Source organism: Gopherus flavomarginatus, chromosome 5 (assembly GCF_025201925.1).
Source record: "Gopherus flavomarginatus isolate rGopFla2 chromosome 5, rGopFla2.mat.asm, whole genome shotgun sequence".
In the NCBI taxonomy this organism is placed as follows: Eukaryota; Metazoa; Chordata; order Testudines; family Testudinidae; genus Gopherus; species Gopherus flavomarginatus.
This window is the reverse complement of record NC_066621.1, coordinates 2343642-2357033: the sequence shown is the minus strand read 5'-3', so window position 1 is coordinate 2357033 and position 13392 is coordinate 2343642. Positions and strand designations below refer to the sequence as shown.

Here is a 13392-nt window from a genome sequence, read left to right as displayed (position 1 = left end):
TGCATGTGGACGTCCCCTTGTGTGTCCTACTATGGACGTTAGTGTATGGACATGCCACTGCTTCTTCCATTGTCCTAAAGGATCTCCATGAATATTCTTAGTGGGCCTTGATGGATAGATAACAACCTGCTTTCCCCCCGCTGACAGGATTTCCTGTCCCCAAACCGGCTGTGATCTCCTGGATGGAACGCGAGGAAGAGCCGTGCGTCCCGAATCTCCAGGGCTCCGAGGAACAGGAGATCCCAGGTAAGGAATAAGTGACACCAGCTTGGGGACCATCTAGGAGTGAAGGGAAAAGCTGGGATCCCAGCAAAGCTGCTGAGAGCCCCCTCGGTTCTTTCTCATCTTCTCCAGCGGATGTCCTGTCATCATGGCAGGCGTCACTTCTGGCTTCCACCTGCCCTGCCTGACCCCTAGCAGGACCCCTCACTTCCCCCAGCCTTTCTCTGAGGGCTCCGTGGGCCATTGGGGCAGAACCGACCCCTTCTTCCTCCTTGGGACAAGAGACTCAGACCCCAGGGTGATGGGTAATTTAGATAGATGGATGTGTATGGAGGACAGGATGGATGGAGATGTGGGGATGGAAGGATGAAGGAGGGATGTGTCTGGGGATGGTTTTGTGTGGAGATGGATGGATGGATATGCATGTGGAAGGATGCCTGGATGAGTATATAGGGATGGATGGATGGATGGAGGAGGGGTGTGGGTGGTGATGGAGGGATGTGGACAGGGATGGATGGATGGCTAGAGGGGGGTGTGTAGGAAGGGAGGGGTAGCTGGGATGAGGACAGGGAGGGAGAGAGGGAGGGATGGCTAGAGGGCTGTGTATGCAAATGGATGGAGGAGGGGTGTGTATGGGGATGGAGGGATGTGGACAGGGATGGATGGATGCATGGATAGAGGGATCTGTAGGGAGGGAGGGAGCGATAGATGGGATATATACAGGGATGGATGGATGGGGAGGGAGGGAGGAGGGGTGTGTGGGGGGATGGAGGGATAACTGAGATGAGGACAGGGATGGAGGGATAGATGGATAGAGGGGTGTATGTGGGGAGGGAGGGAGCGATAGATGGGATGCGTGCAGGGATGGATGGATGAGGACAGGGATGGATGGATAGAGGGGTGTGTGTGGGGATGGAGGGAGGGAGCGAGCGATAGATGGGATACGTGCAGGGATGGATGGGTAGGAGGATGGATGGATGAGGACAGGGATGGAGGAATGGATGGATAGAGGGGTGTGTGGGGATGGAGGGATAGCTGGGATGAGGGGAGGGTTGGAGAGATGGATGGATAGAGGGGTGTGTGTGGGGAGGGAGGGAGGGAGCGATAGATGGGCTATGTGCAGGGATGGATGGGTTGGAGGATGGATGGATGAGGACAGGGATGGATGGATAGAGGGGTGTGTGTGGGGAGGGAGGGAGCAATAGATGGGATACGTGCAGGGATGGATGGGTTGGAGGATGGATGGATGAGGACAGGGATGGAGGGATAGATGGATAGAGGGATGTGTGTGGGGATGGACGGAGGGAGGGAGCAATAGTGGGATATGTACAGGGATGGATGGGTGGGAAGAAGGATGGATAGAGGGGTGTGTATAGGGATCAAGGGATAGCTGGGTTGAGGGGAGGGTTGGAGGGATGGATGGATAGAGGGGTGTGTGTGGGGATGAAGGGAGGGAGTGATAGATGGGATATGTACAGGGATGGATGGGGGGAGGATGGATGGATGAGGACAGGGATGGAGGGATGGATGGATAGAGGGGTGTGTGTGGGGATGGAGGGATAACTGGGACGAGGACAGGGAGGGAGGAAGGGATGATAAGGGGTGTGTATGGGGATAGAGGGATGAATGGGTGTTCTTAGGGATGGATGGATGGATGTTTATGGGGATGGATGGGTGGGTGGGTGGATTTTTTGGGGATGGAGAGATGGATAGGTGGGTGTTTGTGGGGATGGATGAATGCACAGGTGGGTGGCTGTTTAGGGAGATGAAAGGTTGGGTGGGTGGGTGTTTATGGGGATGGATGGATGAATGGACGGGTGGGTGGGTGTTTAGGGAGATGGAAGGATGGGTGGGTGAGTGTTTATGGGGATGGATGGATGAATGGACAGGTGGGTGGCTGTTTAGGGAGATGGAAGGATGGGTGGGTGAGTGTTTGTGGGGATGGATGGATGAATGGACGGGTGGGTGGGTGTTTAGGGAGATGGAAGGATGGGTGGGTGGATGTTTATGGGGATGGATGGGTGGGTGGGTGTTTATGGGGATGGGTGGGTGGATGGATGTTTATGGGGATGGATGGGTGGGTGGATGTATTTGGGGATGGAGGGATGGATAGGTGGGTGTTTGTGGGGATGGATGAATGGACAGGTGGGTGGGTGTTGAGGGAGATGGATGGATGGAGGGATGGGTGGTTGCATGTTTCTGGGGAGAGACAGATCATTGCAGGGAGTGTTGCCCCTCAGTCTCAGCTCTCTCCCTGTGCCGTGTGTTGGTGGGAAGCCCCTCTCCGGCGTGGGAGTGAGCTCTGCCTGCACTCTGCTGTCTCTCTCCCAGCAGGTGACGGGACAGCGAGCGACAACGAGGAAGAGGATGTGGCAGAGCCTCCCCAGCAGGAGGAAGAGCCTCCGGGTCCGGATGCCCCCAACTGGGCCGAAGCCTGCGAGAGCTTGTGTCGGCCCCCGCAGCGAGGGGGCCGCTGGGGCCCGTACCCCCGGCGGCGGCGGGTCAGCACCGCTCCCCGGGCCGAACCGCGCTTCTTCGATTGCCCCGACTGCGGGAAACGCTTCACGCTCAGCTCCCACCTCATCCGGCACCAGCGGGTGCACACGGGCGAGCGCCCCTTCGCCTGCGGGGTGTGCGGGAAGAGCTTCTCGCAGCGCTCGGACCTGGGCCGCCACCAGCGCACCCACACGGGCGAGAAGCTCTACCGCTGCACCCAGTGCCAGAAGAGCTTCAGCGAGAGCTCCCACCTCATCCGCCACCAGATCATCCACTCCGGTGAGAAGCCCTTCAAGTGCAACGTCTGCGGCAAGAGCTATGGAGACAGCTCCTACCTGGCCGTCCACCAGCGGGCCCACACCGGCGCCCGTCCCTACCGCTGCCCCCTCTGCGGCAAAAGCTTTGGACGCAGCTCCACCCTCATCCGCCACCAGCGCGTCCACGCTGGCGACGGGACGCCGGTGGAGGGCCAGCCCGCCCTGCCCGTGCCCCCGCCAGCCCCCCGGCCCAACGCCCGCCACCTCCGGATAGTGGGGTGGCAGTGGGGGGTGGAGTGAAGGGGGCAGGGTGGGTGGGGAGAGGTGGGGGGCTTAGGGAGCAGTCGGTCGCTGTGGTGGGGTTGGTTGCCATGGTGACTATGGAGAGGATCAGTGAGTTGGTTACCCTGGGGACTGGTCACTACGGAGATTGGTGGGTTGGTTGCCATGGAGTGGTTGGTAACTAGGGAACTGCTTGGTGGGTTGGTCACCGCGGTGGTTGATTGCTAGGGAGGGCATTGGTGGGTTGGTACCATAGCAATTATAGGGAGGGGATTGGTGGGTTTGTTACCGCAGTGGTTGGTCACTAAGGAGGGGATTGGTGGGGTGGTTGGTAAATAGCAGATTGGTGGGTTGGTGACCTCGGTGGTTGATCGCTAGGGAAGGGATTGGTGGAGTTGTTGCCATGGGGTGTTTGGTAACTAGGGAGCAGATTGGTGGGTTGGTCACCATGGTGGTTGATCGCTAGGGAGGGGATTGGTGGGGTGGTTGCCATGGAGTGGTTGGTAACTAGGGAGCAGCTTTGTGGGTTGGTCACCATGGTGGCTGATCGCTAGGGAGGGGATTGGTGGGTTGGTACCATAGCGATCATAGGGAGGGGATTGGTATGTTGGTTACTGCAGTGATTAGTTACTAGGGTGGGGGTCGGTGGTGCAGTTACCATGCTGACTGACCACTAACAGCGATTGGTGGATTGGTTCCCATGGTGGTTAGTTGCTAGAGCGAGAATTGCTAATTTGGTTAGTAAGGATGATGGGTCACTCTTGAGAGAGGGAGGGAATTGGTGGTTTGATTACTAGGGTGATTGTTGCTAAGCAGTTGATTGGCAGTTCGGTTACTAGAGGCTACTGGTCACTAGGGAGCGAGTGGATTGATGGTCTGTTTATTAGGTGTGAAATATTGTTTGGTGGGGGGTGTTTGAGGCTCAGGGGGATTAAATTTGGGTGACGGGGAACAGATTTTGGTACTCCCCAAACCTTTGTAGCATTTAATGATGGTGCCCAGGGGGTTCATACCCAGGAACCCCCCTAATCCCAGCTCACCAGGAACCCCACCGTCACCACAGCCCACGTCCTAGTGCCCAACACATGAGGCCCCCCATTCCTTCAGCTCTCCCTGTCTCTGGGCCTCTGCTTGGTTCAGAGGGGAGGGAGGTGGATTGACAGCCTCGGGGCATGGGATAGACTGACACCCCCTCACTGGGGGTAGCGTCCGCAGCATTCGCCCATTTCAGAACCAGCCGCCAGGACGGAATAGGAACAGATATTTCATCAGGGAGACGGGACTGCCGGGTGCCTGGGCAAATCCTGTCCCTGGAGCACTGAGACGCCGCAGACTCCACACGGCAACGGGGAAATGGATGAAAACAAATATTTTCTACTTAGAGAGTCAATGGGGCCAAATCCCCAGCTGGGGTCACTCAGCTGCAGCTCCATTGGGGTCAATGGGGCAGATCCCCAGCTGGGGTCACTCAGCTGTAGCTCCATTGGGGTCAGTGACACCAGGGCCCCAATCGGCCATGACTCCAGTGGGATCAATGGGCCAGATCTCCAAGAGGTGTCATTCGGCCATCGCTGTCTTGGAGTCAACAGTGCAAGGCTGGTTGACGGCAGCTGGCCATGTATCCTGGAAGTTCTCAGATCTTGTGACACTATAACACAACTGACCTTTATATTTATTGACGGTTCCCGTCCCCATCCCCTCAGCGTGCCCTAGGTTTGTCTAACTTAGATTGTAAGCTTACTGGGGCAGGAACCTTTTTTTTTTAGACCTCTGTACGTGCACCGTGCATAGCCACGGGGCTGCAGAAATGTTTATTAATAATAATAATAATAAATAATAATAATAAAAACCTAACAAGGAATCATCTCACAGCACCTCCATGGCCACACCCATCTATACCTGAGCCTATAGTCCACAAACCGGGACTGGGGCCGGCCCATCGATGGATCCTCGGTGGTTTTGAGTACCTGGTTTCTACGGTGTCTGTTGCTGATATGCCATCCAGGGATGGGTAACCATGTTCCTTCGTTGGGTCACAAGCTGGGACTGAACCTATCTGGAGCTGGATCAGTGCTGGAGCCCTCTAGAGCCAGCCAGTTCCCTTTCCTGGGGTGGGATCAGAGCCAGTGTCCCCTAGAGGGGAAAGGCCCTGTGTCCCATTTCCCGCCCTGAGTAGCTTCTATAACCAGAGGCGTTTCTGCCTTGACCTGAAGGTGACCAGTCCAACAGAGGGTCAGGGGTGCGATGGGGTTGTCATTGTGCCATGTGGCCAGGAGGTGGCAGTGCAGACTCACCCATAGCCCCAGACACTAGTCTAATACCCTGCACGCTTCATAATGGACCCCCCACCCCGTGGCCAGGGAGGTGACTCCAGAAGAGCTGGGAGCCAGGACTCCTGAGTTCTAGCCCATCGCTGGAAGGGGATTGCTTGGAGGCAGGCTAATTTATTAATACAGCAGGGGAAACTGAGGCAGGAACAGAGGCACAGAAAGAACCTAGGCGTCCAGACGCCCTGCTCAAACCTACTAGACCCTCCAGAGCCAGGGATAGAACCCAGGAGTCCTGGCTCCCAGTTCCCTGCTCTAACCACTAGACCCACTCCCCTCCCAGAGCTGGGGAGAGAACCCCAGAGTCCTGGCTCCCAGCCCCCACTGCTCTCACCCACCAGACCCCACTCCCCTCCCAGAGCTAGGGAGAGAACCCAGGAGTCCTGGCTCCCAGCTCCCTAAGCAGTTAGTTCACTGAGTGAAATGGAAAGTAGAAGCTGGATAGCAGGCTCCCAGGTGGGTCGGGTCAGGAGGAAATGCAAGTGATAGAGGCAGACTAACAGTCTTCCAGTCTGTCTACCAGGTGTTTTCCCACCTGGTGCCCAGCTGGCATCTCGGACACAGGCTTCCATCTGCCATCTGGGGCTGGATTCCTGGAAAGAATAAATCATGTCCTGTTCCAGTTAGACCAGTTCCACCAGACGGCTTCCCTGCCCAATGGCGCCGCCTAAGGGGAAAGGCCTTGGCTCCCATTCCACTGCCCCCCCACCCCAACCAGTCTCCTGCCCTAGGGCTGGATAGGAGCTGGCGCCCCTTAGAGGGGAAAGGCCCCGTCTCCCATTCCCCATCCTGCTGAGCCAGCCAATCCCCTGCCCTGGGGCCAGATCGGAGCCAGCGCCTCCCCCCAGGGGAAAGGCCCCGTGTCCCATTCTTCCCCCTGCCCCCCAGATTCTCTTCCCAGGATCTTGGTCTCTTTGTTGTGTTTCAGTTCCCCATCCAGGCAGATTTACAAAAAGGAAATTATCTAGAATAAATAAAGGGCAACAGACGGGGAAAATGAGAGGACTTTTCGCAGGTGCTGAATTCCAGGCAGAGAGGAAGGGAGCCGGGTGACCGGTGTTAGCAGGGCTGCATTGTTTAATTAGACCCTGTCATAAAACACTTTATGATTTCCGGCTAGACACTGGGAGAGTCTGTCTGTCCTCTCGTTGACCATCTCAACCCTCCCGACGGGCCTATGGACGTTTTGTCGACTCTCTGCCCCTGCCAGAAATTGTAGCAGCTGTGGGCAAAACTTGGCGGATTGTTGTGTTTGATATTGGGAACAGAACCTAGGAGTCCTGACTCCCAGCTCTGACTGGTAGACCCCACTCCCCATCCAGAGATCACACCCAGCAGGCCCGAGTCCCACCCCCTCTGGTCTAACCACAAGACACCACTCCCCTACTGGAGCCAGAGATGGAACTCAGAGGTCCTGATTCCCAGCCAGCCCGGCTCTGACCCACTAACCCCCACTCCCCTCCCAGAGCTGGGGAGAGAACCCAGGAGTCCTGGCTCTCAGCTGTTCCCGCTCTAACCACTAGCCCCTACTCCCCTCCCAGGGCTGGGGAAAGAACCCAGGAGTCTTGACTCCCAGCCCCTCCTGCTTTCAGCTGCCACAACTTCCCCATCAGCGTCGAAGAAGCATGCAGCAGGGAAGGAAATAATTCTGTATTTGATGTCAGCTGGGAGTCTGTGACAGCGTATGGGGAAGACTGGAAAGAGAGCAATATGCAAATAAGAGGGCAAGACCAGGATGCCTTGGGGCTTTCAATCTTGGACATGGGAGTGTCCTCACATGCCTAAGCTGACTGGAAATCATCCACTGGTCAGAGGAAACCACCGTGCCTGGGGTGGTGAAGGATTACCCCCCTGAGCCTTCACAGGCTGACACGCTACTCATTTCCTGTCCTCACCATGAATAAAAATATAGTGGGTCTGTGTCAGAGGCTTCAGCAGTTGGAGGGGGGAAGGAGGAGAAAAGGTCTAGGGCTGGGCTAACAGGGGTGTTGCAGGTTGAGGGGCATTGGCATTGGCATTGGCATTGGCGGCATGGCATGGGGTGGGGTGAGGTGAGGTGAGGTGGGGTGAGGACCCTAGCATTGGGCTAAGAGGGAGCTACAGGTCGGGTCTGCATTTGTGTGAGAAGACTAGAGCAAGTGCTAGAAATACAATATCTCATACATGAAGCTGACTCTTGTGTTTCTTATTTGTTCTGCTGGTGCCTCTCAATCCTGATCCAAAGCTCTCCCCACTGTAACCTACTAAGCCGGGGGTGGGCAAACTTTTTGGCCCGAGGGAGACATCTGGGTGGGTAAATTGCATGGAGGGCCATGAATGTAGGGCTGGTGAAGGGTGTGTGGGGGGGTGAGGTGTGCAGGAAGGGGCTCAGGGGTTGGGGTGGAGGAGGGGTGTAGCATGGATGAGGGGTTCAGGGGGCTATGGGAAGGGGGTTGGGTGCAGGGGGTTGGGGTAGTGGGGCTGGGGTGCAGGAGGGGTTTGGGGTGCAGGCTCTGCCCAAGCGGCACTTACTTGGAGCAGCTCCGGGGTGGCAGTGGCCAGCACCACGTCCCTGCAGCCCCTGGGGGGAAGGAGGGGCAGGAAGCTCCCTGCACTGCCCTTGCCCGGGGGAACCTCCCCCAAAGCTTCCATTGGCTGTGGTTCCCTGTTCTCGGCCAATGGGAGCTGCGGGGGCGGCACCTGCAGGCCAGGGCAGCACTTGCCCCTCCCCTCTCCCAGGGGCTGCAGGGACATGGTGCTGGCCAGTTCTGCCCACCCCTGTACTAGGCCCTACTCCACTCCCAAAGCCAGGACTAGAACCAAGGAGTCCTAGTTCCCAGCCCCCCGCTCTAACCCACTAGACCCCACTCCCCAGCAGTGCCCAGGCTAGAACCCAGGTGTCCTGGCTCCCAGCAATCTCCCTCCTACCCCCGCTCTAACCACTAGACACCACTCCTCTCCCAGAGCCAGGCATAGAACCCAGGAGTCCAGGCCTCCACCCTCCCTCCTCTGCTGAATTTTTTCCTGCCCCCCAGGTTGCTTTGTGGCTGGAAACTCGATCTGGCGAGGACGTGCAGAGACGCCAGTCGCCGTCGGCTGGCACGGCCTGGGCACTTATTATGTCTGTCACAATGGGACCCCTCCCTGCCCCCTTCCTCATTCCCTCCCCACCACTCTCACTGCTTCTCATCCCATTTTGCTTCCTTGATGGCAGGGTCCTGACCTCCGGTGCCCCCTTGTGGGGTGGGTCGAGCCCTCCACTTGCATCTGCCCCAGGGGTCCTGTGCTCATGGCTGGCTGAGGGGGCTGTGGGTCCTGGGGTGATCTGGGGGAGGGGCATATTGGGATGGGAGGAGGAGTGGGAATGGGTGGAATGAAGGGGGATTGGCGGAGTGGGACTGGGGATGGAAAGGCAGGACTGGGGACGGGACAGAGAAGGAGGAAGAATCTGCAGGGTTAACCCCCTGCCCCCACCCGCATGTGGCTTTGGGACTTTTCAGGCTGGGGTGTGGCCACCCCCCCAGACACAGGCTCACGTTCCCATTCCTTCATTCCTTCCTTCCCTCACACGAAGCATTGTGCAATCCCAACCCACACACCTGCCCCCCCGACTCCCTGCCCCATGGCACACCCTCCCCATTCCCCTCTCCCTTCCTGGAAACAGAGTCCAGAAAACCCAGGTGCGTTCCCCGCCGCCCGCCTGCTCCTGGCAGGAGGTGTCATGAGGAGGGAGGGGGACAGGGCCCGACATGCCTATAAAGCAGCCACATCCCCTAGGGCTCACGTAGCAGAAGAGACCTTACCCAAGAGCAGCGCCTGGGAAGCTCCCAGCCAAGACAGAGAATTCGGTGGGGCAGGTCTGGGATCAGCCACCAGGGGGCAAGAAGAGGAGGTGCCGGGATTGGCCGCTAAGGGGCGACAGGAGGCAGTGCCGGGATTAGCCACCAGGGGGCAAGAAGAGGCGGTGCCCGAATCAGCCACTAGGAGGCGACAGGAACATAGTTTGGAAGCCACACCCCGATTGGCACCTGCTGGACGCCAGGGCTCCAGAGATGCCTCCTACTCTAGGTACGTGCCCCTGCATCAGGCCCCAGCACCCCTGCTCTAACCAACTTTTCCAAAGCTGGGGATGGAACCCTGGGGTCCTGGCTCCTAGCTCCCCCTCCTCTAACCCACTAGATCCCAGTCCCCTCCCAGGGCCAGGGATAGACCCCAGGAGTCCTGCCCTGCCCTGCTCTGACCACTAGAACCCACTTCCTTTCCAGAGCCAGGGATGGAACCCAGGAATCCTGGCTTCCAGGCCCCCCATCCCAGCTCTAACCTGCTAGATCCCATTCCCCTCCCAGAGGGTAATATACAACTCACCGTCTCCAATCCGGACAGGTGTGTAACTCCTGTTCTGGATTTAGTTACTCCCCATCACTGCCCATTGACAGTGGCAGGGGCCCACCTGGGAGAGTCACAGGGAAATCCCGGCTTGGAGTCTCGCTCTGCACTGGATTGGGGACCCAGAATGCATACTAAATAGCAGAGAGGCCAGATCGGGAGTTCATCAAGGGGCAGAAGGCGGGTATAGCCAAGAGCTAGGGGGAAGTGGAACCCCAGCAAAGGTGGAAGAGACTGCTGGGGGAGGGGCCTCTCATAGCCCAGAGCAGAGGGACGGTGGGGGTGGTGGGATCCCAGCAGAGGAACTAGTGACTGTCATAACCCAGAGCAGAGGGATGGTGGGAGCAGTGGGATCCCAGCAGAACCATGTCTCAGGCTGAGGGAAGGGCAGGCCAATGGCTGATTCCCCTACTAAGCCTCCCCTCCACCCTACTCCTGCAGCCCAGAATCTGTTTCTGTCCCTGGTTCTGGTCCAGCTGGCCCGGCCAGACCCCAATCCCAGTGCTACTACCATCTCGCAGACCTACAACCTGGCCCGGCTGCTGCAGACCAACACCACAAAGCTGCTCAACACCTACGTGAGTGCTGGGCCCCCAGGGTGGGAGGGGGCTCGGAGGCCTCTAGGGCCATTCATGGGTAAGGCTGTGTGTCTGTCACGGAGGTCACAGAGTCTGTGACTTTCCTTGACCTCCATGACTTCTGCAGCAGCAGCAGCAGTTTGGATGTGGGAGGGGACTCAGGGCTGGAGTAGGGGGCCGGGGTGCGGGGCAGTGCTTACCTCGGGAGGGGGCTCCCCGGCTCCCACCGGCATGTCCCAGCAGCTCCTAGGCAGAGGGACCAGGGGGCTCCACGCACTGCCTGCCTCTGCGAGTACCGCCCCCGCAGCTCCCATTGGCTGCAGTTCCCAGCCAATGGGAGCTGCCAAACCTGGCGACTGTGGCAGCAGGAGCACACGGAGCCCCCTGGCCCCTCTGCCTAGGAGCTGCTGGGACATGCCGGCCCTGCCGGGAAGGGAGCCTGCCAGCCCCGCCAACCTTCCCTCCCCGAGCTCCAGGGTGGGTCCCGGGGCCACGCACCATTGCCTGGCCCCCTCACACCCAGCACCATTTGGGGTCTTGGGCTGTGAATTTTTGTTTTCTGCCTGGGAACTGTTCATGACCTTTACTAAAAAATACCCGTGACTAAAACGCAGCTTTATTCATGGGTCAGGAGCACCCCTAGAGGGGATAGACCCCCTGTCCCATTCCCCGCCCCCTGAGCCAGCCAGTTCCCCGCCCGGGGAAGACACATATGAATGATTTAACCCAGTCTCTTGGTGAATCCTCCAATGGCCTTGTCCTTCTGTCAAGGTCCTTCTCCCCCGACAATGCGCGGGGTGTGTGTGTGTGTCATGTTTTGGCTGCCCAGCCTGGAGCCCCTTGGCACCAGCCCCAAGCTGGAAGATGCCAGCTCAGGAGTTCACGCCCAGCTGAGCACCCAGCCAACAGGCTCTCTGCAGCCTGGAACCCAGCCAGCAATTTCAGAGCTAGGGGTGGTGGTGCTGGTATGACCAACCCCTGGGAATGCCAGGGTGCCAGGTGGGGATGGGGTAGGGTCCAAGACCCCCCTCCCAGCCCCACGGGAATTCCCACCCCAGGCATCCCCCCCAGAGGACCCAGCTCTCTCCCCCCTCCCATTCTGCCTCTGCATGTGTTTGCAGTCCCCATTCCCGGGATGGGGATTTGTGGGGGAGTGGGGGTTGGAAGGGGGTGTCAAGGGAGGAGGTGGGGTCTCTGTGGGGAGGGAATGGGGGGGATTTGAATCAATCTTGGGGTGGAGCTTGGGGAGAGGGGCAGGGACTGGGGGAGGACAGCACATGCCTTGACCACTCCCCTTTTCTGTCTCCCCCCCACCAGCTGAGCGCCCAGGGCTCCCCGTTCAGTGACCCCGGTTTCAGTGCCCTGGGGCTGCGGTGGGCCGGGGTGCCGGTGGCCACCCTCCCATTCCTGGCCTGGCGCACCATGGGCGACGTGGAGCGGCTGGCGCGGAACTACGGGGCCTACGCCACCTTTGACGCCTTCCTCCAGCTGGTGTGGGACGACCAAGACGAGTTGTGCCCCAACTGCTCTGAGCTGCTGGCCATGCTGGGCACTGCCCGGGCCCAGACTCGAGGTCTCCTGGCCAACCTGACCTACATTATGGCTGCCATGGGCATCCCGACGCCCCCGGCCACAGACCCCTTGACCTCAGAGGCAGCTAGCGTGGGGGCATTTGAGAAGAAGTGCCGGGGCTACGTGGTATGCCGGGAGTACCATGGCTGGGTCGACCGGACTGTACGTGACTTCACCCTGCTCAAGGCCAAGTACCCGGCCTAGGGGGTGCCACCGTGCCAGGCACTGTCTGTGAGCATAGAGACTGGACCATGCATTTCCTCTTGGCCTAGAGGATGCTTCCTGTTGGTTGGGCCAATGCACTTCCTGTTGACTTATAGACTGGGCCATGCACTTCCTATTGGCTGAGCCATGGATTTCCTGTGATCCTAAGGACTGGACCATGCACTTCCTGTGGGCTGAGCCATGGATTTCCTGTGATCCTAAGGACTGGACCATGCACTTCCTGTGGGCTGAGCCATGGATTTCCTGTGATCCTAAGGACTGGGCCATGCACTTCCTGTTGGCTGAGCCATGGATTTCCTGTGATCCTAAGGACTGGGCCATGCACTTCCTGTGGGCTGGGCCATGGATTTCCTGTGATCCTATAGTCTGGGCCATGCACTTCCTGTTGGCTGAGCCGTGGATTTCCTGTGATCCTAAGGACTGGGCCATGCACTTCCTGTGGGCTGGGCCATGGATTTCCTGTGATCCTATAGTCTGGGCCATGCACTTCCTGTTGGCAGAGCCATGGATTTCCTGTGATCCTATAGTCTGGGCCATGCACTTCCTGTTGGCTGCGCCATGGATTTCCTGTGATCCTAAGGACTGGGCCATGCACTTCCTGTGGGCTGGGCCATGGATTTCCTGTGATCCTATAGTCTGGGCCATGCACTTCCTGTTGGCTGAGCCGTGGATTTCCTGTGATCCTATAGTCTGGGCCATGCACTTCCTGTGGGCTGGGCCATGGATTTCCTGTGATCCTATAGTCTGGGCCATGCACTTCCTGTTGGCAGAGCCATGGATTTCCTGTGATCCTATAGTCTAGGCCATGCACTTCCTGCTGGCTGCGCCATGGATTTCCTGTGATCCTAAGGACTGGGCCATGCACTTCCTGTTGGCCTAGTGGATAGCCAATGCACTTCCTATTGCCTATGGACTGGGTCATGCACTTCCTGTTTGTCTAGAAGATGGTCAATACATTTCCTGTTGGCTTGACCATGTGCTTCCTGTTGGCCTAGAAGATGGCCAATACACTTCCTGTTGGCTTGACCAGGTGCTTCCTGTTGGCCTGGAGGATGGCCAATATACTTC

General features: G+C 58.3%; 2 protein-coding genes across 2 annotated transcripts in view; both read left to right on the top strand.

The window, feature by feature from the left end:
* LOC127051283 (uncharacterized) overlaps positions 1-5118 on the top strand; it is a 29502-nt gene extending 24384 nt beyond the window's left edge. Inside the window, exons 13-14 of the mRNA XM_050953371.1 lie at positions 148-246; positions 2554-5118. Of these exons, the coding sequence (XP_050809328.1) occupies positions 148-246; positions 2554-3275 (821 nt within the window). The 3' untranslated portion in view covers positions 3276-5118. The remainder of the gene's footprint in view (positions 1-147; positions 247-2553) is intronic.
* On the top strand, positions 4774-12303 carry LOC127051191 (cardiotrophin-2-like). The gene is made up of 3 exons (XM_050953160.1): positions 4774-4875; positions 10426-10527; positions 11845-12303. The coding sequence occupies exons 1-3, from the start codon at positions 4774-4776 to the stop codon at positions 12301-12303; spliced, it is 663 nt and encodes a 220-aa protein (XP_050809117.1).
* The last annotated feature ends 1089 nt before the right edge of the window (positions 12304-13392 follow it).